The following is a 27,589-nucleotide window of genomic DNA, read 5'->3' as shown; positions in this document are numbered from 1 at the left end:
TCAGATGAAAACATTTGGAAGAGTGACACGCAAGCAGGAGACAAGAATCATTCATCCACCACTTACTGCCACGTCGCCAGCCATTAGCCCGGGTGTGCCTGCTTGCACAGTTCTGTAATCATCAGGGGTATGACGATCCTTCGAGATGCAACTGTCACGGGCCATGGTCGCTATTCGATTCCAGGATCGATTATTTTAGAATTTTGTGAATATAGCGGCCACTATGGGTGCCGCGTGAGCCGCTCACGGTATCATACACAATACAAACAATTGACAAAAAACACGTTCTTACACTTTATTCGACGCTTGCATCGCGAGGCGGAAAAAAATCGATATTATTTGACGATAAAAAACCCGATGCATCGTGACACACATAGTATCCAAAAGTCCACATACGTGCTTTGAAACATCCCTCACCCAGTGCATCTATATGGCACCACAAACACTGCAAGTCAGTTCGCGTGGGCGAAGAGGCCGTCTTGGCTCGGCTGATCAGGAAAACTCATCACGGAGGCCGGCAGCTGCGTGCAGGAGGGATGTCAGCGGGACCTGTAGGGGGTCCGGTCCTGTCCCTGCCACGAGCCCCCTCGCCACGAACCCCGGCTGCTGCCTCTGCACGTCGTGCTTGGCATAGGGGTAAGGTGGGCTGTACACGGAGTCAGCCAGCCCGTCTGCTGCAGAGCACACCTGAGCGCACCGGGCGCCGACAACGGGAATGTGATGATGCTGTTGCTGCTGCGGGATGAGGGCGCTGTCCGCGGTGCTGACCCTCGCGTACGAAACGCACTGCGCGCCCACGAGCTCTGACGACGGTTGAGACGACTCAAACGAGCCCCCAGCCACCTTGTGGCACGGCCCGATACCCAGGCGTAGGCAGCTCGCTACGAGGTTGGCCGTAGGCTGCGAGAGACCCCGGCACAGGGTCCTGGCAAAGCCGCCGTGATCGGTGTTGCGTCCCGTACGCAGTATCTCGGAGAGCGCGCCGATGTAGTTGCGCGCCAGCCTGAGCGTCTCGATCTTGGAGAGCTTTTGCGTGCGCGAGTGGCACGGCACCACACGGCGCAGGCCGTCGAGCGCCGCGTTCAGCCCGTGCATGCGGTTCCTCTCCCTGGCGTTGGCTTTCAGCCTCCGCAGCCTGAAGCGCTCCGGCCGTGCCTTGCGCGCTTTGGGACCTCGCCGGCGGCAGGTCGGGATGGCCTTCGCCTCGCCTCCTGGCTGCATCAGCAGGGGTTGCTGTTGCGCGTCATCGTCGTTGTCGTCCACTTCGTTGCTGTCTTCGTTGCCGTAGGTGGCTGCCGGAGGTTTGGTACCAGCACCGGTGCGGTCTTTGGCACCGCGGCGTGGAGGAGAGAAGCTGGTGGAGAGAGTGGAAGGGTCGCCCCAGCAGCCATCGGAACAGGTGGCGCCGTCCGTGGCACGCGACCCCCAGGAAACGGAGACCCGGTCTTCCTCCTCCACCTCATCGTCCATCGCGATTGTCTCTCTACAGACGCCGATCAGTATCTGCCGGTCCCTGAGACGACAAGAAAACTGAGGCGCACCTGGGTTGAAAGCCAGTGCCTTCTCCCTCTCTCTCGCTCCCCAGAGACGCGCCGTCACTCCTGGCTTTAAAGCGCTCAAGCAGAGCCGCGCCGCTCCGATTAGGAGATATATCACGGTGGTATCTAGAAATAAGTTATCCTGCTTCTGAAGTTAAACAGCGAGCGTTTAGCAAACAACCCAACTCATCCATGCGACCAAAACATGGCGTGTCTCTCTAATTTTCTATAACCGAGGGTGTGCACAAATAAATAATCTGCGGGTTTGGTTACAGAGTTGTAGATTACCCTGCATTGGCAGTGATCCGCACACACTGTGGTACTGACCGAGCTCTGTGTCTTTTACTCAAGGACAATTCTCTCTACGTCGCTCGCTCGAACGAGGCAACGCCCCTGGAGTATTGTTGCCACCCATGTGACGTACAGCCCCGCCATAACGCTTTTGCAACTCAACATTGTGGAATTGGGCGATCGAAGTTTGCCCCCTGCACGAAAGCGGCCGCACGGTTCGATCGCTGGTGCAGGTGATGACAAAACCAATGAGGACAGTAGGGAACTTTACGACGCTTAAAATTCCTATTGGTGCCCTTTTTATGGGTGCCCAAACGCCATTCTAAAAGGTAGTCACGGTATTTACAGCTGTTGTTAATCCCACGGCTCCCAATAACCCCAAGGATAATTATAAGCGAATCATCAATGCGTGCGCTGTGTTAATATGCGCACTCTGCTCTGTGTGCACAGCTGCAGTCAGATTAACGTGACTGTCCCAATTCCATGTAAATTCATTAAGCGTCTGTGCCTGGCATTTATACTTAATAATAAGTACATGCACGCGAGCCATAACGTCTATACATACACACTACTGCACCAAGTCAGTGTCTTCAGAAAGCGGAAAAAGATCGAAACTATTTATGATTTAATTACGAGCATTCAATTCGGTTTAATGCGTCATTTTTGTAATGGGCCAATACCTAAACCACAACGATCGTTAATTATGACTCTGCCCGTCCACAGGAGGCTGAGTGAGTTAACGTCGAATTTATGCGATCTATGTCACGATCAACCACCGACCAAGCGTAATTACGCCGCGGAATAATTTCCGTCATCCGCCCTCTCACCCTACATTCGCCACATTCTTGTATCCACACCCGCACTCAAATTTCAACCTACAATGCGTGCTCGGGGTACGGCGTTTTAGATGTAGATAGCGGTGCAATATGCACTACATCAATAACACCAAACAATACGAATAAAGTGCGTGCTGTTGTGTGTGTGTAAGACGATGCATGCCATGATTCATTGACGAGGAGACAAAGCGGCCCAGGTGCCGTGCCGACCTTCATAGGTGCTTGCTAACACCCCTTGTCCCACCGATCTGTTAAGGCTGAATGGGGGATCTTTGTGCATGAGTGTGTGTGGGGAGGGTGATGTGTAAAATGTGCGTACCTGTTCGACGCTCCGTGCCGCGTGTTCCGTCCGGCGTGAATGAGTCGACGTTGGGATGTTAGCGATGCGTCCCCGCAAGATTGCTGCAACTGAGAATTATGTTTCAATGAATGAGTTGGGGTGAGAGTGCGTGAGCGAGAGAGAGAGAGCGAGTGAGTTAATAGGAAAGGGGAGAGCGCTTTCCGTCTCAGCCCAGACCCAGCCACACCGCGTGTGCAAATGACTCGCCCGATTGCGCAGCCGCTCCACGACCCCAACTCAGCATCTTCGTTCATATCACCATTAGAATGGAAAATACACATGAACTCATTCAGAAACGCTTCAACTGAGTCGCAATACTCTCTTTTAAGAAGACAATAACGCTCCGTCACGTATACCGTACATAGAAACCCCCGAACAGGGTAGGTAGACTCACGTTTTGGCAGTTAATGACAGATGGTTAATACTTTCACCATTCGTAATTACTTAACGGGGAATCGCAGCATGACTCCTGCAAAATGACTTGAGATTCAACGAGGCTTTTCTGGATAAACAGGTGGAATGATAATATTAGTATTTGTGTTAGGCCACGTGGTAGTGTTATGCCAACAGTACTGTCATTAACTATGCACGATTAACCACAATACCTTGCTGATCTCGTCAAGGAGCATAAACCATCATCACGCAAACTCCGGTCACCCTCGCAGCAGCGCCTTTTGGCTGACCATCGAACAAAGACGGTCACTGCATCGCTCTCTTTCAGAGGCGCTTCTGCGGCAGGCTGGAACGCTCTTCCTTCCGATATTAGGAAGCCACTGGAGCTATACACTTTTAAATAATCTAGATTGAAAACTATTTTTTTTGGAAATGCTTTTTGTGTTTAGTTTGTTGTCCTTCCCCCGCACTCCGATTAGCACGGTTAGCTACGTACGATGTGAAAGAGTTAAACGTACATACACGATGGTCAGGTTTGCGCAGACATTTATTAATATCTTTAGAAACGTGAGAAATCTTAAATTTTGATTTAAAGCTTTTGTGACTGCAGTAATTCATATTCCTAGTTTTTTCGGTAAAGTCACGATGGTAGTTATACAAAAATAAAAAGAGATCCCACCAACAGCCTCGTCACACAAACCAACAAAATAATTTCTGATTCAACCGCATTAATTGATCAATCTAAACAGTTTTCGTTGAAACCTTCTGCTGCCAGGCCACCAAGATTATACGGCTTACCAAAAAAGAGACCTGATGGTTCAATGAGCCACTCTGTCTACAGGAAAGCTACCCATACGGATGCTTATCTGAAACCGGATTCCCACCACCATCCATCACAGAAGAATTCTCTCATCAAGACTCTGTATCATAGAGCCCAATGCATATCCGACCAGGAACACATAAGCAGTGAACTCAAGCACGTACAACAAGCTCTTAGGGCTAATGGTTACTCCGACTATACAATCCGCAAAGCTATCACTCAAACCATGAAGAAGAACCCTCTTGAGGAGCCTTTCAAAACCATCACTTTACCCTACATTGCTGGGATCACAAAAAAGATCTCCAAAATCTTGAATAAACACAAGATCCAGGTCCGTTTCAACACATTACATAAAATCCGTGATCTGGTTCCGTCTGTAAAAGATGTGATTCCGGACATACAATACCCTGGTGTCTACAAACTAAGTTGCCTCTGTGGTAGTAGTTACATTGGAGAAACCAAACGCCATATCTCGGACCGCATTCGTGAACATAAAGCAGACCTTAAACACGGTAGGACCAACACCTCGGCCGTAGCAGATCATTGTTCTAATTCAGTAGGCTCACATGCCATTGACTTTTCCAAGACGGAGGTTCTTTGTAAGCCATCTGGCTTCCATGAGAGATTCGTTCATGAGGCTATCCACATATACAAGCACAGAGACAATTTCAACCGAGAAGATGGATTCTATCTTAGCAATCATTGGAAAGATTTGATAAATCATTTCAGTTCTTGATTGATTGTTCACGCTTACAGTGGCTTTCAGACAACATACATAAAAACAAATTTCGTCTCCCCCCTCCTCTTTTCAAAAAATAGATGGACTAGTCCTGGGCAAACTGCCAATCACTGCGCGTGACGCAAACGTTATTTTTTTTTATATATAAATAAATAAATATGCCGTTTTCAAAATAAATTTATGCAAACCGACACACCTGATGATGACCGTTTGAGTTATGGTCGAAACGTCGTGAGAATTTTTTATTGTTTTATATATATTTTGTTATTCTGTTGTTTCTCTTCAACGTGACTTTACCGAAAAAACTAGGAATAAAAATGTGAGAAATCTTGTTGAATGGTGGAGGGTTAATGGCAAGAATTGTGCCATAAAACGTCTACGTGGCCTCATCCAAAAGCAGATATGGATCATTATTGGCTACGAAAACCGAAGTTTTAAGTGTAATAATAGTTTATCTGCATGCTTTAATTTCTCCAATACGATTCGTGTAGCTATTAAATATTCTTGATGAGATCACATTGCTGCGTCTGGCTTCTATTTTTAATGTTGTTACTTTGTCACCCTGATAAAACAACACAATACCAATTCCAACGCATTCGTCAGTAACACTGCTTTAAAAGGAAAAAGTATATATTGGGCGACGTTTCGGACAATGGCCCTTCTTCATGGCACATAAACCAAACGTCGCCTATTATATCATTTAACTTTGAAGGCAGTGTTATTGACGAATGTGTTGAGTTGTTTTGTTCTTTGTGCTTGTACACCGCTGCCTACGTAGCAGTATTACAAAATAATGAGTTTAAAATCCCTCATGTTCGATCGATCTTTGCATTTATTACAGCTGCTGGTGGTGATTCGTGAATGAATTTGCGATGGGCGTGGTTTAAGGGGGCGGGGCAGCTGTGGGGGGGATCTGTCCGCGCATGCGCGCTGCAGCCCGGCGACCCGCGCTCTTCCTCGTCTTGTTCGCTACGCCTCTACTGCTGTCGCTGCTGCTATCGCCGCTGCTATCGCCGCCGCCGCCACCGCAACCATGTCGCGGGGAATCATGCCCAGCCAGCAGAAGCTGGCCGAGAAGCTCACCATCCTCAACGACAGGGGCGTGGGCATGCTGACGCGCATTTACAACATCAAGAAGGTGAGCGAGGTGGACAGGCGACCCGGGCCCCGGCAGTCACGGGCCCTGCCGTCTCACCTGAGCGCCCCCCGCGGGCCTTGGGGCGAGGTCGCCCCGCAGACACGGCCAGGAGTGGACGCGGCTTAGGGCCTATAGGTGGGGATGGGGGGGGGTGACAGACGGAACGAGGAAACTACAGTAACAATGCTATGACAATTCTTATCAATAATGTACAGTCCTTGTTTATCCACTGCTGGATGAAGGCTTCTCCACACTGTGTCACTCAGTGGGGATGTTTGACCATACGTCATCAGGCTGGTCCGTGTGAATTAGTGAAGTGGGAACCGCAGGACCGGTCCAGGTGATCGCCACCGATGTTAGCCTCGGCTGGGAAAATGTCTCAGGCGGCCGGATTCACCGCTTCCACTCTAATTATAGTGTGAATGGCTAAATGAAGGTAATTCCATATTAGATGCAAAAGCGGTAAAAGAGCAACTCCCATCGAACTAAGAAGGTTGGCTGAGGTTTTTGGCAGTCCTTGCTGGAGGAGAGGACACGTGAAGGGGAAGAGTGATGATGTTTGAGGGATGGGCAGCTTGGGGTGAATCCATGGAGATCTTGACGAATAGTTGGTGGATTCTCTTGGGAGCTAGTAGGAATAATGGATCAAATTCGTAACAATTGCCACAATTATTTATCCCAAGCAATAACAACATAAGTAAAATTAAATTGCAATGCAACGTAGATTTATTTATAAAGCACCTAATTATTTTCCATACGCCTTGCACGAAGACAGGGTGGAGATTGTAGTGTTTTCCAACATTCGTGAATCGTTGGTGTGTAATTAGAAATCGTTACGGTATCCTGTGCGTAGCTTACGGAATACTATACAGCACAGTACACTGTTCAAAGAATTGGTTAAGGCCATTAGAAAATAACGCCGTGATCATGATGGATGGTAATGTTATTGTCTCACTTGTGGCTGCGTATGCGTTACTATACCTTTGAAATGTCACCGTCTGCACATTCGTTTGTGGTATGTGTCGGTCCCTTTGGGGAAAGAAAGAGTGCGTTGTTTCTCTATGTAATGTGACGCTACTTTAAAAGCCATGTTTTTTATTGGGCCATGTGTAAGAAAAAGGAAATAGATCAAAACAATTTTAAAGTTTCTGAACCAACGTGTTTAATCTGACGTGTTTCAGAAAACAGTACTCACTATATAACGTCAGAACTGCTATATGTAAGTTAAAATACACAAAACTTGTGTTCATTATTAATTATTGAATTATTGACATATGTGAAGCATATCCCTAAACAAAACCAACTATCGCGTAGGATTAGGTTGAGACCACCACACGAAGTGTTGCAAATCCGGTTCACCTCGTTTGATTCTTGTTCAGAGCTGTTTAATAGCATTAAAGGAAGACAGCCCAAAACACAAATCTTTTATCTTCTAGGTAACTATAGAACACTGTAGAATATGATGATGTTAACCATATCTTCACATTTTATTTGATCAATAATTAGGCTTTCAAACTCTTGAGTGGCCAGCCTGCGACACATGGCCTAAGTGGGACAAGAAAACTAATTATTCTTCGGGTAGTATTCTTTATAAGTAAATACTTTGCTCTTCATCTCTTATGGGTGGCCTATGCCGATAGTTGACAAAGTCTTGATAACCTGTGGTTTTATTTGGTTTAAATTATTGTGCATGATGTTCGGAGTTCGTATATCAACTTTTCTCGATTACATTGCTTATTTGAGATGAGTAAGCTTGGTGACCTGCACACGTAAGCCGATTTTTGGTATTTGTATTTAAAAACGTTATTGTTCTCTACCAAGGTTGCCTACGTCTCATTGGTTTATCAATGTCCTGCACTTGGCCATCTTGATATATTGTATATTCATTCCAGTTAATTTGCAGACTGCTAGTAGCAGATGGATTTGTGTATATAAAAATCAATGGGGTGATTTTGAGGCTGCAGAGGAGCAGTGCCTTTGTACCAGTCACTCTCCTCTCTGTTGGTGTTTTTTTTATTCAGATATATTTAGGCCATTTACCTGTGACATGGTTAGCTTTTGTAACACATTAAGGAAATGTGTTTTGATACAAGTTTTACATTGAGTTTGGAATTACCAACATTGTTTGCCTTGTATTATGTTGGTGTTTACGGTAAGTTTTTCAAGGTTTCTTGCAGGTAAACGCATTTGATTCATTCAGAAACGTGTTACTCCATTTCCTCTTCCCAAATCATTTTTTACATATGCAGTGTTTGTGATGAGCCATATTGTGTATTGTGAAGTTTGGTCACGTTTTTTTATTTTTTTGAAAATCATTTAAGCATTTTAAATGTAAGCTCTACATTTGGTGTTTTGTCTTAATGTGTGCATGTCACTTATGGAGCAAAATCACTATCAAAAGAAAAACTGATCTCTGATTTGTTTGTCGTTTACTGAATTACCCCCATATATAGACTTTAAGAAAACTGCTGACAGTTGTATAACATGGCTGGTTAATTCTCGGGAGCGCACAGTAATGTAGTTGATGAGAGTAATCACCATTATAAATTAATGGAAAATTAGTTCTGCCACACGTGCTGCAGGTAAGATTTTTAGATTTTGTTTGTGCAACTTGTACGATAGATTATTGTAGTGAAAGGTTAACCAATTCAGTGTTTAGTAAGAAGCAAGATGAATAATTTGGCCCCTTAATCATCTGGCCTTCCCATAATGGAAGCGATGCTGATTTTCAGTCACCAAACACTGTCCCACTCCAGTCCACCATTCCACATCCCTTTACGTTCTGCATTCAAATGCAGAATAGACTTTTAACAATCAAAGGACCCTTTACCCAAAGTGGGTAAAACTTGCATAAACTATACTTGTAGCAGTTAACAATAACCATGTTTTTGATAGTGACAGCGCTTCATAAACTTTTTTTTTTATTCGTTGTTTGGTGCTGAGGTCGCTGTGTTATATATCTGTTGTGTTTTTTTTTCTGTTGCAATGCCTCTCTCAGCAAGGACAAGTCTGGAAGGTTTGAAAAATGTTTTATGCTCCTTTACCAAATCCACAGACTACCATGCCCATACAGCAGTCTATGCTGTATGAATGCATACACTAGCCTGATTGGATGCTGATAACGTAACTCCGTTGTGGGATATCATTTGGCATGGCCTGTTGTCAGTGGCCCTGATTTAGGGTCCCCTTCCCACAAATTGCTTGCTATACTAACACTCATCATGTTTGCATTGGTCTTGCTGGTCACTCTTTTTTTTCCACACTTAATGTTTCCATCGCCAGTTTTATTATTGTTTGAACTGTCTTAATATGATATTCATTATTCGCTGAGATTGAGACAAATATCTTAGAGCATTTTAGAGAGCAGACCTTCAGAAAATGTACTTAAATAACATCAATGTACAGTCATAACATTGTCTACATTGTATTACGTGAATTATTATTTTTGGCTAGCTCTGTCCTGGCATTGTCCAGTGGGATCAGTGGGAGCTTAGTGCGGTACATTTATTAGGCAAAGACAAATGTCTGCCTTGCAGTCAAAATATGGGGCTGGGGGTGAATGTCAGTTTCGTAAGTGCATTGTTACTTCTGCCAGAATGACTGCATCATGAGTAACCAGATGTGATCAACTGAAGCTGGTGCACACCGACCTCTGTGTGCAGAAGCAGACTGCACACAATGGAGCCGTCTGTAATGCAGGGCAAGCATTTATGTGGGCTAACTGCCAATACAATTTATGTTTTTTGATCCTATGCTACAACGGTTGGTTCAGGGAATGTATTTGTTGTCTGTGATAGTGTTTTTGTTCATGTCCATCAAATAAATTAATATCCTAAGTATTATATACTGTACTTCCAATAAGGGATACACAATACAGTAGCAAATATAATTTTCAGAATTAAAGTAGGAACTTATAATTGCAGCAACCGTAATTACAAGAGTTGCAGTCTATTGTTTTGGCGGTAACCTTCCACCCACCACATTTTGCGACTTCCTGCAGGTGTGAGGTTAACGGTAGCCTTCCGCTTTGTCTGTGTCCCAGTGTATGCGCTGGTTGTTTTTCTGCTTAACATAATAAAATATTACTGTAAAATATTACTGTGAAATATTACTGTGAAATGTGTTTGTTGGAAGGTGTGTGTGTATTTTTGCTGTTCCAACTCAACAGGGTGGTGGAACTGACACTAAACGACTCTTTAATAATATTTTTGTTCGGTCAGCTCTTTTTACGTGAAAAATTCCTGTTCACTAATTATTTTGATACAAATAATGATTTATTTTTTATAGAGCTGTCTTCACATGGGACATCTCAATCTTCATGGCAGGATTCCTTATGTCCACGACTGTGTGTGAATCACACATCAAGAACCAGCTAAAATACTGCTAAAATATATATTGGTACTGAGGGATTGATCACTGATCTCATATGAGGTGCAGTAGATTTTCAAGTTGGTGTGTACAGTGTGAAAGTTGGCTGTTTGAAGAAGGCTTACATGCGTGTAGTGACATGCAGTGCCTATTTTAAATAATATAAATGTGCATACATTGGTATTTTGTTCAGCAGCATTCAGTTCATTGACATGGCATTGGACATGATGCATGGCATGACCTTTAAATACGATCTGTATATTATTATTTGGAGTCTTTCAGTAGGTGTGATAAATTCACAAGAATACTATTGCGCCTTCATTAGAGAAACCACTCTTTGTAATGCTGTATAATCTACCCTAACCTTGACAATAAATTGATCATAATCAACAAAATAACATATTTTCCACTGAGCCTTTCTTTTTGTAGATGTGACATTGCAGTATATGATTTTCAAATAATAACTTTTTATCAAAGGTATGTACAGTAGAAAGACCAGCCCTTTTAAATGGTTAGTTTAAATAGTTATTCATTTGCAGTGGGTGAGGTGCGCAGCATTAATCATCACAATTGGTGGGATGTGCTGCTTCTGCAAAGACTCGTTGCAATCGCATGATTGAAAGTGCTATAACTGAACGGCTTAAGTTTCCCCACCATGCATTTTGTCTGCATGTCAAATGTGAGCAGTGCCTGGTGTAGATACACAATGATATAATTCTGCTAATAACAACCTATTGAACTAATTCAACACAACATTAACTTAACAGGACAAATGGTACCTATGGTTAATAAAACTGGTGAAATGTTAAATCTTGACTTAAAGTTTTTGTCAGGATGACGACCACTTGTATTGCGATCGAAACGTCGTAGTTTTTTGTTATTTTCTTTGAACCTATCTACGTGACTTTATCGAAACACCCAAAGAATATGGTGAAATGTTAATAATGGAGAGAAAAACACAGCTTACAACTGTTTTATTTTACTGGGCTGTGTTTGGGGGTTGAAGGACTGAGCACCTGCGGCAGATACAAACTGCTCTAAACCTGATGGGGTTTCATTTGTCCTGTTAACCTCACCACTGATTGCCGTGCTCGTTTGTCATTGCCTGCCTGATTAATGACAACGGCAACTTTTTCCAGCACCCTTTGATACTCTGCACAATGTGCTTATTTTTCCACCAAACTGAAGACATTTCAATACTTGTATATATTTTTTCTAACCATGACCACTTCTCATTTTCTATTTTACAGGCATGCGGAGATGCGAAAGCCAAGCCACAATGTTTAGCAGACAAGAACCTGGAGTCTGCAGTCAAATTCATCGTGCGCAAATTCCCGCACGTGGACACGCGCAACAACAGTGTGAGTGTTGCACGCGGTCAGGTTTGGTTTTGACACGCGTCGTGGTGACGGCCCATCATGTGCCATTACAGCGTTTTGCTGACGCTGCCGACTGGGGGTACAAATTATGAATCCGTTAATGTTAATTCTTAAGCGTTTGATGCATGCGTTGATACTTACGTGGGTAAACATCTATGTTTTTCAAGTCAGTCATAGGACTTGTATTTAATCGATTTGTATCACCCCTGGCGCTGCCGCTCGGCACCTGCGGTCACCGCAATGTTATATAAATGGATTATCTAATCAAATTGAATTACAACCCTTGATCATGGCAGCTTATGAACTTTCTGGAGGAATTAGTCAATCTGCCTCGACTGATTATTTATTATATTTTGATACAGGAATTTTGTATTACAGTACATTATTAGATTTTTAAAAAGGAGATGGGAGGACACATTTTCAGTGTTTCAAGGCCAATAACACGTCATATTTGCGTTGTCCTAGCTAGTATTGCGTCATATTTTGTTTCTTGTACTTTGGTTAACATTCTACGAAACACTTTGGGTAATATTTGATTTAAGGGTTTTTTAAGCTGCGGTTGTAGACTACTGCTCTGTTTTTTTTCCATTCTTCTGCTCGTCATCAAACTTTGTACATTGTTTTTCCTTTGCTTATTATCATCAATTACTTTTTTTCCAAAATTTTATCTTGCATGGCAACATCATTCAATTATTGGATATGATTTATGGTAAGTGCAATGTGTGTTTGACGTGCTTTGATGCTTCTTAACATGTGTTTATAAGAAAACATGATAACAGCACCTCATTGTCCGCTGTGTGGCTTCTGCATCCGTAATTGCACATGCCTGCATAATATAAATTTGCACTGATCCTAACAACATACCATTGTTTGTCTTTCCAGCTGAACTTCTCAGGCTATAATGCAAATTAATATTTTCAGCAGATTTAAATATGTATAAAAAGAAGTGCTTTCAGTGGCTCTTGGTTTGTTGTGCTAACCGATTAAATCTCAAACTGGCAGTGTTCCAGATGGTGCTGTTTCATTTGCTTTCAACATTAATCTCATACCAAATAACTTGGATTATTTGATATTTTTTCATTATTTTACTTTAATTTGTTTTCTCACCATCAGGATAAAAACAAAATCTGTGAATAGCAAATGCATACTAAATAGGTTGCATTTTTAGAAGGCGACCATGTTCATACACACATTGCATGTAGTAATATACTGTCCCGTTTTGCTTATTCAACACAGCAACAGCTTACCCATCTCAACACTCAGAAGGCCGACATTATGAAGAACCTGAGTCTCTATTACTGTACATTTGTTGATATCATGGATTTCAAGGTCTGTTTCATTTATGGTTACACCTTTGTGCACCTTCCACTAGTGTAATACCTTAAATTGTTTGACCTGGGAATTACATGCCCTTACATTGTCAAAGGTGAAATGTTTCCACTGAATTTCACTTTTCTACTTCTGTGGAACATGTGTTATATGTAATAATATTTACAAATCGTTTTATGCATCCTGATTTACAGTTTTGTCTAATTTTCCTGTAAATGTTTCGCTTGTGAATTTTTGAATGGACAACATGAAACTACTAATAGGTCTTATTGTTTAAGATTAAACCGGGCCTCTGCTCCCAAATGTGCCAGAAATTACGGTAGCTGGACTAGCTGCAGCGCTTTTGTATGTCGTGGTTAAGAATAACAAGATCACATTCTCACCCTTCAGGACCATGTGACGGAGCTGCTGAACACCATAGATGCTTGTCAGATCTACTTTGACATTGTAAGTGGTAAACCTTTACAATTACTTATGTATTCTACCTTAAGCAAAAATGCAATCTTATTTCATAGCCATATAACAACCGGTGGGAAATAAAAGTAAAATGAAAGTGTTTAGAGCATTTCAACATATACTGTCGAATTTCTCCAGGATAAATAAAGATTCTGATTCTGTCTTGCTGCCTTCTTGCTGCCTGCAGACGGTGAATTTTGACATCACCAAGAGCTATCTGGACCTGATCGTGATGTACGCTACCATCATGCTCATGCTGTCACGCATTGAGGAGCGCAAGGCCATCATTGGCCTGTACAACTATGCGCACGAGATGACCAATGGCTCCAGGTATCAGTGCGGGACCGTTTCACCCCAACCACCCTTTTTGACAGTGTACTGCCAGAGGTTAAATAACAGACATGCGGTGGTGCACACCCAAAGTCAAGTGCCTTGGAAGTAACGGTCGGTGGCTAGCGTAGATTTCGAAAATTCTCAACCTCGCCAGGAAAGGTGACAATGCAGCGAGTTGGTTCGTGAACTTATCTGTGTTGTCGTTTAATTGCTGTCCCGTGAATTAATTGTCTTTTTCACCCGGTACTTTGGTTTCCTGCCACATGCAAAACACTTGTTGAAACGAACTGACCTACAAATTTCAAAGTGGGACTTTGAGTAAAAATTCAGCAAGCTTTTCCCAGATAAGTCCATTCAACAATTATTGTTTACCAAGGAAAGCTTCACGTAATCTCACAACTTTTTCAGTCGAGTCTTGCAATGTAAATATTTGGCTGGTGCCTCATTGAATATCTGCTTTGCAGTGACTATCTCAAAATATATATTATCAAGTATATACAATGCCATTATGCATTTGGGAGATTTACAGACAATTAAATAATAAATAAAATCATGGGTTTGTTTCATTTCCAAAAATGACATTAAAATGTAGGTCTTTCGGCCAAAAGAGTTTGTGGGCCATTTTCTTTTCGTAACATTTGGGCCAGTCTTGATTTAATCCCAACAGCAGGGTGTGGTCTGTACATACAGTACTTTGAAAGTATTGTACTCCATTATATTCTATACTATTTAGTATTTTACAAGTCACATTAATCATCTTTCAATTGTAAAGGTGTGTTTGTCCTTGTTATCTCTTTTCTGTGCCGTTATCTGTGACTTCGGTGATGCATTGTATTAATTAATGTGTGCTGAATTCGTGCATGCCACAGTCACAATTTCCGGTTTTCTTCATTTTAATGAATTTGTTTGCATCACATCTATTAAATATTTCCATATTGAGAAACAATAAGATTACATCTTCTTGGTTCTTTCGGTAAAGTCAAGTAGAATGAGAATAAAACAATAAAACAAAATAAGACAATAAAATTCTCACGACGTTTCGGCCACAACACAAGTAGCCTTCTTCAGGTGAAGGAACAGAACTGTCGGGACGACAGCGCTTCAATGAACGCTGCTAAGATTCGCAGCGTCTTTTAGGCTAGGTGGGAGAGGTAAAGCGCCTTGACAAAGGAGTTTACATATCAAACAGGAGAATTTACCATTGAAATAGCTGTGTTAAAGTGTTGGATCAGCAGGGTGCTAAAGTCAGAAATTAGCATGTAACTGGGAGATTAGCATGATGTTAATGTGAGGGATTAGCATGTGACTGGTCACGGAAATAGCTATGTTAAAGTCAAAGTTTACATATCAACAGAGGCATTTCGTATATGGACGCTAAAGGACTGCAACTACCCAACTATCATACAATAAACCGATGTGAAAAAACGAAGTATAAACCACATCAATATAGTAAATGTACTCAATATATTCTTCAATAAGTTGAGCTATTAACATAAAGTAACTGGGTATACACTACACTATATATTGAATACCATATAGTAAACTAAAAAAACTAAAATATAAACTACATCAATGTTATCAATAAACTCTATATACTCTCCAATCAGCTGATCTACTAACAATAAGACGTTATACATTACAATGCCATATGGCGAAAAAATGGGTGGCGTTTTTTTATTTTCAACGTTAGCACCACAGACAGCGATGAGCTTTGTTTGGACGGACGAGTCCATCTATGCTCGGAACGGAGGAGGGGGGAGGAACAGCCACGATGCGCTGTTATACTACATGTTATAAACCATACCATTAACCGTGGTGTGAGAGGTATTAAGAGGCAATGCCAGCGAAAGGGCTGCGATCATAAGGTCACCGTAAAATACAATTAAGAACTGAAATGGTTTAAAAGATCTTTCCAATGGTTACTAAGCCAGAATCCATCTTCTCGGTTGAAATTGTCTCTGTGCTTGTATATGTGGATGGCCTCGTGAATGAATCTCATTGTAGCCGGTTGGCTTGCAAAGAACCTCCGTCTTGGAGAAGTCAATGTCATGTGAGCCCACTGAATTATAACAGTGATCTGCCACGTCAGAGGAGTTCGTCCTACCGTGTTTCAAGTCTGCTTTATGTTCGCGGTCCGAGATATGTCATTTGGTTTCTCCAATGTAGCTGCTACCACAGAGGCACTTTAGTTTGTGAACGCCTGGGTACTGTATGTCTGGAACAGCATCTTTTACAGATGGAACCAGATCACGGATTTTATGTACTGTGTTGAATCGGACCTGAATCTTGTGTTTGTTCAGGATTTTGGAGATCTTTTTTGTGACCCCCGCAATGTAGGGTAAGGTCATGGTTTTGAATGGTTCCTCAAGGGGATCCTTCTTCATGACTGGAGTGATGGCTTTGCGGATTGTGTAGTTGGAGTAACCATTAGCCTTGAGAGCTTGGTGTACGTGTTTGAGTTCACTGGCAATGTGATCCTGGTCGGAAATGCATTGGGCTCTATGGTATAGAGTCTTGATGAGGGAGTTCTTCTGGGATGGATGGTGGTGGGAATCCGGTTTTAAGAGAGATGACATTGTCATCCTCTCAGCCGACAAGGGCAATGCCACTGTCATGGACAAAATAGAATATAACAACATTCAAGAACTACTCAATGATGGCAGCTATACAAAAAATAGAAGAGATCCCACTAACAGCCTGGTCACCAAAACGAACAAACTCATCTCTGATTCAACAGCATTAATTGATCAGACCAAACAGTGGACTCGTCCGTCTGAACAAAGCTCGTCGCTGTCCGTGGTGCTAACGTTGAAAAAAAAACGCCACCTATTTTTTCGTCATATGGCATTGTAATGTATAACGACTTATTGTTAGTAGCTCAGCTGATTGGAGAGTATAGAGTTTATTGATAACATTGATGTAGTTTATATTTTAGTTTTTTTTAGTTTACTATATGGTATTCAATATATAGTGTAGTGTATACCCAGTTACTTTATGTTAATAGCTCAACTTATTGAAGAATATTTTTAGTACATTTCTATTGTTGTAGTTTATACTTCGTTTTTTCACATCGGTTTATTGTATGATAGTTGGATAGTTGCAGTCCTTTAGCGTCCATATACGAAATGCCTCTGTTGATATGTAAACTTTGACTTTAACATAGCTATTTCCGCGACCAGTCACATGCTAATCCCTCACATTAACATCATGCTAATCTCCCAGTTACATGCTAATTTCTGACTTTAGCACCCTGCTGAGCCAACACTTTAACACAGCTATTTCAATGGTAAATTCTCCTGTTTGATATGTAAACTCCTTTGTCAAGGCGCTTTACTTCTCCCACCTAGCTTAAAAGACGCTGCGAATCTTAGCAGCGTTCATTGAAGCGCTGTCGTCCCGACAGTTCTGTTCCTTCACCTGAAGAAGGCTAATTGTGTTGTGGCCGAAACGTCGTGAGAATTTTATTGCCTTATTTAGTTTTATTGTTTTATTCTCATTCTACGTGACTTTACCGAAAGAACCAAGAAGATGAATCCTTGCAGTCACGAAAGCTTTAAATCGAAATAAGAATACATCCATTATGTCTATTATTATGGGTATTGCGAAGTATATTGGCGGTTTTTGTTGGACTTAAGGATCGATAAGTTGTTTCCTTTTGCAATGTTTACAGTGACAAAGACTTTCCACGGTTGGGTCAGCTGATTCTGGACTACGAGAACCCCATGAAGAAGATGATGGAGGAGTTTGGACCGCACAGCAAAGTCAGGCCACATTTTGCCTTTATTCCCATTTAATAAACATTTACATATTTTTGGCAGCTGATATAACGCCTCCCATATTGTGTCGATCATGGGGCTTGTTTGACCATATTTCACTCTGCTAGTCAGTATGGATTGATAAAGGTTGGGAAAGGGGGGGGCCCGCACACCAGATTAGATGTCGCACCACTGGTATTGGCTTTGGCCCGGAATCAAGATTTGGCCACCACATCCGTAGTCCAGTGCACTAACAGAATAACATTTTAACTTTCCAAACAACCAGTCATGATCTGTGTGCATTAATTGTACTTGACAAAATCAAATCATTGCTGTCTTTATATTACTGTTTTCTGAAAATTATGGATCTAACAATATTTTGGCAATAATAATATTTTCTGACAATGTTTGCATTGTGTAAATGATAATCAATTACTTTCGCTTTGTATGTCACTGTAGAATCCACATACACAGCAATGACATAAAATTAGTTAACAAATGGAATTGTGATCCTAAATTATCACTAATTTTGTCTTGGGAGTAAAGCGTTATATCCATACAAACAACTGTGCCATCACATTGATAGTTCATTAATTGATTGAGAAATATCGAATACCCATAACGTGCTCATAACATCTCTTTAGTCCACTTCATTCTACGTTAAATGTTTCATAAATGAGATTTATTTTTACATTTATGACAATGCACATGTAATAATGCTGATGGGACGATCCACTGACATTTGTGGCCCGGTTAGTCGGTGACAGAGGCGCTCTTCTCGCTGCAAACGGTGTACCCGCGACGAAACCTGTCGGCCGAGCAGTGGCGCGCGGCACAGATGCTTAGCCTCATCAGCGCCCCGTCCGCCATGCTCAACCCGGCGCAGTCCGAAACGGTACGCCACCGACCTCCCCACTCGCGCCTTGCTACTTCTCGTGACCTACAACGTGAGGTTGGAGGCCCCTGGAAAATTTAAATGGCAATTGTGATTTTATAAATATGCAGAATGCACGTGCTTTTGGTGGCAGTTGGATCGCATGATGTCAGTATGTAGTATATGCAACCATTAGCACAATAGTAAACTTAATTTTTATTGCCTCGTATTTTGCGTGAGATTCCAAGACATTGTCTTAAATTGTATTTGCAGATGCCATGCGAGTACCTCTCCCTGGATGTCATGGAGAAGTGGATTATTTGTACGTACACGTTCTTATTCTCAATGCATCAGCGTTGTAGACTTAGTGTGTTCCATTGCCCTTCATTAAACTTGACTTAAAAACGTTGGTGCTTTAAAACTGGGCTCTGATTGCAATGGAATTATTTTAACAGAAATTGTTGGGCTTATATGCATCTTATTCATGTGTTTGTGTGTGTGTGTGTATACTCGTGCGTGTGCATGCATTGGTCTTTCCAGTCGGCTTCCTGCTGTGTCATGCCAACCTCAACACAGAACAGATGGCGGTTACACTCTGGCGTCTGGCGCTGAACAGTGGCTTCTGTCTCACACTTTTCCGTGACGAGGTGTTCCACTTCCACAAGACCATTGAGGAGCTCTTCCTCAACATCAAGGGGTGGGCTGCCATAGCTTGGTCCATGCATCGCGTCCTTCCATTCCTTGTTCTGAGCTGAGCAATGTTCTTCCATGACTTGCTAACTATACTTTATGATATTGAATCTTACGTATTTGATATTGAATATTGTTGCATATGACACAAAGCTGTACAAATACCAGAACCTATTTTCTATTATTTTTGCCCCTGGAATAGGTACAATAAACGTGCCACGGAGATTCGGGAACTGAAGGACCACGCTCTGACACACGCGTAAGTGCTGCATTCACACGTGCATGTGTGAGATAACGTTCTTTGAATGGTCGTATGGTGTTCGGAAATCCATTGACGTACTTTAAGTTTTTCCATGTTAGACATGGTGTGGACGGCGTGTGGACGGCGTGTTGACGGGGTGTTGTCATGTTGGTAGGGGGCCCATGCACCGCGAGAGGAGGAAATTCCTAAGGGCTGCACTGCGAGAACTTGTCATGGTTCTCACCGACCAACCCGGCCTGCTTGGCCCCAAGGTATGAAGATCGTTCGTCCGTTCCGTTACATCAGACTTTGAACAGGCGATGGCCTGGTTTCCCACGCAGGATGTTCTTGCGAAAGGAAGTCTCAAGTCCGAGAGATGCTTTCTAATGTAAATATTATTGACCCTTTATAGCTGGATCCAGTTTATCACTTTCAGTTATAATACTTTCAAACCCAAGGTTGTCCTCCGTCATTAATAAATGCTTAATTACAAGAGGTATGCACGACCATGGAGACATTGTAAAAAACTTGGACCTTAGTATGCCATTTTTAATCACAATGTAGTGAAAATGTTTCCTTTCCCCCAGGCTTTGTTCGTCTTCATGTCTTTGTCATTTGCGAGGGACGAAATCTTCTGGCTGCTGCGCCACGCCGAGAACATTCCAAAGGCCAAGAACTATGATGACTACGTGGACAAGTGAGGACTCTTGATTGCACGTTGAGGTTAATACAGTAGACGCTGCATATAAGCAAACCTCTTGGGAGCAAGGTCGGGTGTGCTTATATCTGAATTAGTGTTCTTTCATGAGAAGTTGCCTGTTTCCTCCCCCCGCCAGTGAATTGTCAGCATGTGTTGCTTATATCACAACTGTGCTTGCATAACATGTGCCTATATTTAGCTTCTAATGTTTTAGAAACCATTTTATGTAAGTTTATTCATTTGAGTGGCTGGCCTGCGATTATGAGATGCCTTGAGCAACCAAGATACATCGCGTCTACGCAACTGATGTTTTGGTCTTGGGGCATCGCAAGTGTGGGTGCTCGCTAAGTTGCTCGTGAGTTGGCGTTTTGCTCTTTGACGTTGGCACGTAGGGGTGCGAGTTCACGGTGTAGTAACGTGACTGGCGCGCTCCACAGGCACCTGGCTGAGCTGATGTTCTACATGGAGGAGCTGCGGGCGCTCGTGCGCAAGTACGGGCCTGTCATGCAGCGCTACTACGTGCAGTACCTCTTCAGCTTCGACGCCGTCGCGCTCAACGAGCTCGTGCAGGTGCCCGCTTGCGCCCTCACAATCCCGGTTTTTTGTCGCATCGACCCTGGACTAAGTCGGCATCCGCTCTAACTCCTTTCAAACGGTCACGATTTTGCACACCACATACAGGGTTTAGTCGACTTAAGAAGAGCAATGCCTATGGCCAAATCACCTGGAATGCACCTAACCTCGGACATTGAGCAGAGCCTGGATAGTGTTTGAATGGATGGCGACCGTGCACATATTAGACATATAATAGGCGTCGTGGGTAGTAGAGGGGAAGCAGAAATATCACCCACACCCTACGACTTTAACCAGCCCGCACTGACCATTGTGGTGAAGTATAGCCAAATATCCATGACGGCCCGCAAGGGAATAAGGAAGTCCTCATCCAATAGGTTGACAAAAAGAGCTCTATATGTAGTTGTACAAGATGAGCGATGCACTGAAATAAATATAAATATGATGAAATGATACCCAGCATGTGAGATTCTAGGGGCTGCTTTAGCAGTTCATGAGAATCAATAATTAACACACTTTAACACAACAAAACACCTATAGTCCGAACAAAGTAATGATTAGGAAAGGTAGAAGATGATTGTGATAATTATTTCAGTAAAGTGTTTTCAGCCTTTGCTTTCTCACTACAACCAATGCAAGCCCTTTCATTCTAGATCCATATGATAAGTCCAAAGTTTTTCTCTCGCGTTATTCCACACTCTATTCATCAAAATAGTAGCTTTTATTTTTCAATACCAACCAATGTTTATTAATGATGTTGGTGATAAACCATTTCAATTTCAACCAGTGTGTAAACACAAGCCAGTGTTTGCTAATGATGTTAGTGATAAAGTATTTCCATTCCAGTCGGTGAGGAAAATAAGTTGGCAGAATTTGTGTGTGTGTGTACAGAGCCTGTGTTGCCCTCACGCTGCTGCTTCGTGTCCTTTGCCCTTTCCAGAATCTGTCTGTGTGCCCAGAGGATGAGTCCATCATCATGTCCTCTTTCGTCAACACCATGACCTCTCTGAGCGTCAAGCAGGGTGGGTTGTTTGCTCATGCATCGCGCCACCTATTCGCTCTCGCGATTCACCTGTTTGGCTCACCGGAGTTTATGCCGTGGCTGTTTTCTGAGTGGTGGAGACGGAACTTCCCACAGATGGAAAATGTAACACGATCAGTCAATTAAATTTAGACAACTCCAGTGCAGTTTAAAAATAGCATCAGTTTGTTGTTCCAACAGTCTCTTGACCTATTATTCAGCCCAGCTAACCAGCAACACAGTCTACAATAACAGGTGTCAATTCCTATTTAAAATAGACCATGTTTATGTATTTTGATTTAAAGCTTTCTTGGTTCTTTCGGTAAAGTCACGTAGAAGGGAAACGTGACTTTACCGAAAGAACCAAGAACATGTTTATGTACTTTAGTCCTAATTTTTGAGGCCTGACAAACATCAATCATATGTTTGTTAATGTAAAAAGTGATGGCAAGTGTTTGTTGTTGATTGCAGTTGAGGAAGGTGAGATGTTTGACTTCCGAGGCATGAGACTCGACTGGTTCCGGCTACAGGTAAGACACCTTGATTCCCCCACAATCACAGGAGAAGTCCCTGAATGCATTTCTCTACTTCCAGCTTGGTTGATCATTCTCTAAAGATTGTGTTCCCTAATATTTATCCACTTTTGACCAACTCCCCCAGAAAATACCCAATCTATTATGTTCTCTGAAGCTAGGCTTGGTTGAGCCTGGATAATGCTTGGGTGGGTAACCAGCATGCACAGCACCACAACAGGTTGTTATTCGCTGCGGAGCTATGTGGTGGGTAGCACAGCGCAGTGCAAAAATATATTATTGTAATGTCCTATGGTCTTATGTACCTGCTTTGCCTTCACCAACCTGCACTGACCAGCACGGTGAATTGCGTTCATTTAACCTCAGCGACCCACACCACATGGGGAGTCCCTCATCCAGAAGTGAATTGACAGAAGAGGTGTACATGTGCATTTTGGCCACAATTTCTTATAAAATGGCAATGCTGTTGCACGATGTGTTCTTTAGAGGTACATCACAGCCATTACTAATGACAACACTCTTAATACTCTCACACAGATGCCTCATAGAGGATGACTAATTATCCGTTTGATTGTAATCAAGTGACATCATCTTCAGCCTGAAACCGGTTCTCTCTGCCTGCCTCATTCCTATCCTGGCACTTTCCTCAATGGCTGACCTTTCAAAACAATACCTCTTCAATAATATGAAATTTAATTTGAGAAGCTTGCATGGTAAATGCTGAAATGTAGTGCTATTTGCACAGCATTAAACGTACTGCTTAGACCATTAACAACTCAGTGTTATTCTGTCTCTTTAGAGCTATGTGGAAATATAAAGCTAGTCTTGTCTATAATGGCAGTAATCGCAACATATCCTCGATTTGTGATATTATGCATCACTGATGTGTGTCTGGTATAAAAAGCTGCATTTTGAACAAGGCAACCCCAGTTGCAAAGGCATTTGGGTTTATCACTGCAAGGTATACACCGTCCTATTTAATCTGGCGAAACATTAATTAGCTGGTTGCGTTGCTTTCACTGCAGGCATACACGAGTGTGTCGCGCGCCTCCCTGCACCTCAAGGACCACTGTGACCTGGGCCGCATGATGAACACCATCGTGTTCCACACGCGGATGGTGGACTCGCTTGACGAGATGATGGTGGAGACCTCCGACCTCTCCACCTTCTGGTATGAGCCTGCCATTGCACACAGCGTTGACACTGGTTACTCTGAGTTTTTCAATTATTTAACGACATGTTTTTGAATAATCCCGTGAGTTAGATCATCTCAAATGCAAGGGTGCCAAGGGTGTCAAGTGACACATAAATAGCAAACGTAATGAGACGTATAGAAACATTTCAAAATCTTAAACATGTACAGTGTGCATTCATACAATTTAAAGTACATTTATAGCAAGTCAAGAACAGGAACAAGACAGCCCAGGAAGCGTGCATGAACATTTCACTGCAATCATATTCACAAATAAGTGGCGCGCACCACCGGTCTGGCAAAATGTGCAGCAAAGGAAGACTTGCAATCCAAAAGCGGTCCTTCCTGGTTAGGCCACGTCTTGTGCATTTCTTCTTTCAAAGATGCAACATTCGCTACTGCGGCATCATCATGAGTTAACCAAATGTTGAGAATGAATGGAATTTTTTTCCTCGCGTGGTTCAGTCATGTTTATTGATGCACAAGATTAATATAACACGGTTGTAGAGGTATGGTTGGATTTTTTTTATATGTGTGGTATTCGAAAAAGCAACGAGCGTACACCAATTTTAATCTTGTCGTGAATGTTTTCTTTGCAGTTTCCACAGCCGCCCGTTTGAGAAGATGTTTCAGCAGTGCCTGGAGCTGCCCTCCCAGTCGAGGCACTCCGTCGCCTTTCCACTCATCTGCTCACACTTCATGAGCTGCACCCATGAGCTTTGCCCCGAGGAGGTTGGAAACGCATATGTCCACTCGCACGCACACACGGATGGATCACGCATACATGCCATGTGATGTAGGGATGTTTCACTGTGTGGTGGTCCTCATAGCGTTGCTATGCATATGTGCTATGTGTTAGCTTATTCAAACAAGCTGCGCTAACTTTGTAGACAGTGGCTGTCCTGGCATATCTGTGTGGTCATGGTCAAATTCTGTAACCTTTCTGACTTAACAGTAATCAACCCCCACAGGTAGTCATTCCGGAAACAAATTGTACATTATTTTCAAACAAGTTTACCCGTAATTGTCACTGAAAAATATTTTGTCACACAGCGCTTCATAATTCTGGGTCGGAATGCGCGAGTAAAATTCCAATGTGTGTTGTACACTCTTATTTTACTTGCGTGATCTGATCCAGCAATCAATGCGAATAATATTGTTGGCAAAAGCCTAAGTGTTAAAAGTAACAGCTTATTGAAATTTCGCCAATACATCCAATGTATTCAGTTATTGAGTGTTGTGCAAGCTCGCCAGGATTTGGCAAAGACATGCCGACTTTTCACCCAGGCAATGGGAAAGCGCAGACTCGAGTATTGCTTAACCTATCACTTAAATAGGGAGGCCTCACCGAGTCTCAAGACTCAGGAGGGTCCTGCCAGATTTTTGCAGTCGGGGGTAATGTTTCTGCTGTGTGTAATCCAATTGAGTAATTTGCAGGTAATTTATCAGCTTTGGGATGTTTGGCCAATACCAATTATATTGTATGTTTTTTTTTTTAGCTATGGGAGGAATCCGGAGAACCCGGAGGATACCCATGCAGAACAGGGGGAGAACAAAAAAAACCCACAATGAAAGGCGCCCGAGTCAGGAATCCAACCCAGGCCCTTCTTGCTGTGAGGCACAAGTGATACCACTGCGCCACCCTGCCATCCATTATAAAGTCTTTATAGAGTTCTGAGGTGCTATTGTCAGCGATATCCCCCACCTATTCGACCGGGGCACCCTTCTTTGTGGGTGTCTCGGGATAAATGGTGGGGAGAATAACTCTTATGGCTACGCTTCCCTGCTGGGTGCTATCCTGATCATGAGTGCCCAGCCCTATGCATCTAGCCCACAGGCCCTCTAGTGTGATCACCTACAGTGGCATTGTTATGAATATGTGAAGTCTCACTGAGTATCAAGACTATTAACCTTTTCACAGCCATGCTTTTTTTACTGTATGTCACCCTGCAGCCAGTCACTTGTTTAATTCATTGCTTTTGGATATATTTTCAGAATGAATAGGGCATGCCCTTTCTTCCTTGTGCAATATCTTTAAATTTGACTTAACTTTCGTGACTGCAGGAATTCATGTTCTTTGGTTCTTTCGGTAAAGTCACGTAGGTAGAAAAATAATAATAAAATATAAAGTTAATAATTATAATAAATACTAATGTAGATTGTAGCCTGGTTATTAAGTTTGAGTGTACTGGTAGTGTATAATGTAGACTATAGCAAAGGTTATTATGCTATGTCAGTGTCCTGGCAGTCTATAATGTAGACTGTAGCCTGGTTCTTAACCTCGGTGAGTGTACTGGCAGTCTATAATGTAGAGTTATTATTGGTTCTTTCAGTAATTGAAATAAAATTAAAACAAAAACCACGATGTTTCGATTGCAACACAAGCGGTCGTCATCAGGAAAAAGGGGGTTAGCCTCTAAAGGCAAACTGTGAAAGGTTTAGAGATGGGCGTAGCCCAAGTGTGTCAGCAGCATGGGCAGGGCAGGCAATGTTATTGTCGGAGAAGACAAGCAACTACACCAATCAAAGGACCGCCAGGCAATCATTGCACCTCGCTTCACACACCCACACTGCTGACGGAGGTTGACAAGAAAACACAAATCAAGTCATGACCCAAAGTGGTTAATGACATTTTTCCAATGATTGCTGAGTTTATAAACATCTTCTTGGTTGAAATTGTGTCTCTGTATATATGGATGGCTTCATGAACGAATCTTTGTTGATAGCCAGTAGGCTTGCAAAGTCCCATCGTCTTAGAGAAATCAATTTCGTGTGAGCCAGCCGCATTAAAATAATGATCAGCCACGGTAGAAGTATTTGTCCTACTGTGTTTCAAATCTGCCTTATGCTCACCAACACGGTCCGAGACATGTCGTTTAGTTTCCCCAATGTGACTGCTGCCGCAGATACAGCTTAGTTTGTAGACGCCGTGATATTGCATGTCAGGAATCCTGTCCTTCACAGACAGGATCAGATCACAAATTTCATGTATTTTTATTACCGAAAGAACCAATAAGTCTTTATTATAGACTGCCAGTATGCTCACCGAGGTTAAGAACCAGGCTGCAGTCTACATTATAGATTGCCAGTGCACTCTGATTAAGAACCAGGCTACAGTCTACATTAGTGGGTTATTTTGTTTTTTATTTGTATTCACTTCATGTTTTTTTCTATCTACGTGACTTGACCGAAAGAACCACGAAATGGCAGCAGCAAACGCATGTGTGTAGCCCACAAACAAACCTGACATTTAGTCATGAGAAATATCGGGAGTGGCCATAGTGGAGGGAATTGCCAGCTGACAAAAATAGACGGGACTAGCTGTGCAAAGGTTAAGTTTTGCCATCCTTATTGTGGGACGCTCTTGGCCATGATCATCAATTATTGACTTATGGTTTAGATTATTTTGAGAACTTCCTGAACACTTGACTGGCAACTCATGTAATACATTGCGACTGATTGCGTCTGCTGCAATGCAGGTATAATGGGGAGAGTGGTTGTAAAATCCTTAACGATATATAGGATGGGAGTCTGCGTTGTCCAGATTAGGAAGGCCCATTGGCTTCATTGAGCATTGCACAACACACACAACCTGAGCCATCACTTCCATGTAGTGGAGTAAATTAAAGAATACATTTAGAATCAGGTTAAAGACCCCTAATAGGTAATAAGTCTTTTCCAGTGGAAATGCTGACTGCATTTTACGGGAGCAATGCAAATACATTTATTTTAATATCATGCAAACTGGGCACTTAAAAATCACACAGGGAATATTTGACAGTGGTATCTGTAAATGATGAGAGATACCCACCACTCGATAATAACTGTTCGAGTGTGTCAACTAAAATTCACAACAGTTTAAACGCATGCAAATTTCCTGGCATTGCGAATGGCGTTGGTAATTGCCGATGTTTACTTTGACAGCGTCATCACATTGGTGACCGCAGCCTCTCGCTTTGCAACTTCTTCCTGGATGAGATGGCCAAGCAAGCACGCAACCTCATCACGGATATCTGCTCTGAGCAGTGCGCCCTCAGTGACCAGGTACGT

General features: G+C 42.6%; 2 protein-coding genes across 10 annotated transcripts in view; one reads left to right on the top strand and one right to left on the bottom strand.

The window, feature by feature from the left end:
• Positions 1 to 281: 281 nt before the first annotated feature.
• Positions 282 to 4,573, bottom strand: LOC116948745 (uncharacterized). 2 transcript variants are annotated; one of them, XM_032965786.2, is made up of 2 exons: positions 2,985 to 4,573; positions 282 to 1,513 (listed from the first exon to the last, which is right to left on the bottom strand). In XM_032965786.2, exons 1-2 carry the CDS (start codon positions 3,284 to 3,286, stop codon positions 493 to 495), a joined length of 1,323 nt encoding a protein of 440 aa, XP_032821677.1. In that variant the 5' UTR covers positions 3,287 to 4,573; the 3' UTR covers positions 282 to 492. The 2 variants fall into 2 exon arrangements, with proteins under 2 accessions (XP_032821677.1, XP_032821678.1); XM_032965787.2 differs by lacking the exon at positions 2,985 to 4,573 and having other exon boundaries at positions 282 to 2,624.
• Positions 4,574 to 5,872: 1,299 nt separating this feature from the next.
• Positions 5,873 to 27,589, top strand: part of LOC116948744 (nck-associated protein 1) — a 33,726-nt gene continuing 12,009 nt past the window's right edge. The window contains exons 1-20 of one of the 8 annotated variants that reach the window (XM_076071730.1): positions 5,873 to 6,095; positions 9,094 to 9,111; positions 11,714 to 11,824; positions 13,085 to 13,171; positions 13,562 to 13,618; positions 13,815 to 13,957; positions 17,631 to 17,721; positions 18,473 to 18,610; positions 18,863 to 18,911; positions 19,130 to 19,286; positions 19,482 to 19,538; positions 19,696 to 19,792; positions 20,108 to 20,217; positions 20,658 to 20,790; positions 21,734 to 21,815; positions 22,286 to 22,344; positions 23,373 to 23,518; positions 24,139 to 24,271; positions 25,039 to 25,152; positions 27,464 to 27,583. In XM_076071730.1, coding sequence (XP_075927845.1) covers positions 5,991 to 6,095; positions 9,094 to 9,111; positions 11,714 to 11,824; positions 13,085 to 13,171; positions 13,562 to 13,618; positions 13,815 to 13,957; positions 17,631 to 17,721; positions 18,473 to 18,610; positions 18,863 to 18,911; positions 19,130 to 19,286; positions 19,482 to 19,538; positions 19,696 to 19,792; positions 20,108 to 20,217; positions 20,658 to 20,790; positions 21,734 to 21,815; positions 22,286 to 22,344; positions 23,373 to 23,518; positions 24,139 to 24,271; positions 25,039 to 25,152; positions 27,464 to 27,583 — 2,007 coding nt within the window. In that variant the 5' untranslated portion in view covers positions 5,873 to 5,990. Of the gene's footprint in view, positions 6,096 to 9,093; positions 9,112 to 11,713; positions 11,825 to 13,078; positions 13,172 to 13,561; positions 13,619 to 13,814; positions 13,958 to 17,630; positions 17,722 to 18,472; positions 18,611 to 18,862; positions 18,912 to 19,129; positions 19,287 to 19,481; positions 19,539 to 19,695; positions 19,793 to 20,107; positions 20,218 to 20,657; positions 20,791 to 21,733; positions 21,816 to 22,285; positions 22,345 to 23,372; positions 23,519 to 24,138; positions 24,272 to 25,038; positions 25,153 to 27,463; positions 27,584 to 27,589 lie in introns of all 8 variants that reach the window. The other 7 variants (XM_076071729.1, XM_076071733.1, XM_076071732.1 and 4 more) reach the window with 7 other exon arrangements.

This window comes from Petromyzon marinus, chromosome 34 (genome assembly GCF_048934315.1).
Source record: "Petromyzon marinus isolate PM22_M1 ecotype Great Lakes invasive population chromosome 34, UKy_Petmar_22M1.pri1.0, whole genome shotgun sequence".
Classification (NCBI taxonomy): domain Eukaryota; kingdom Metazoa; phylum Chordata; class Hyperoartia; order Petromyzontiformes; family Petromyzontidae; genus Petromyzon; species Petromyzon marinus.
The sequence above is the reverse complement of the archived record's forward strand: the minus strand, read 5'-3'. Positions and strand labels throughout refer to the sequence as shown.

Coding starts and splice junctions, on each gene's coding strand:
- LOC116948745 (XM_032965786.2), bottom strand. CDS start 3,286: ATGTGTATTTTCCATTCTAATGGTGATATGAACGAAGATGCTGAGTTG. Junction 1,514..2,984: donor CGGCACGGAGCGTCGAACAG/GTACGCACATTT, acceptor TTGTCGTCTCAG/GGACCGGCAGATACTGATCG.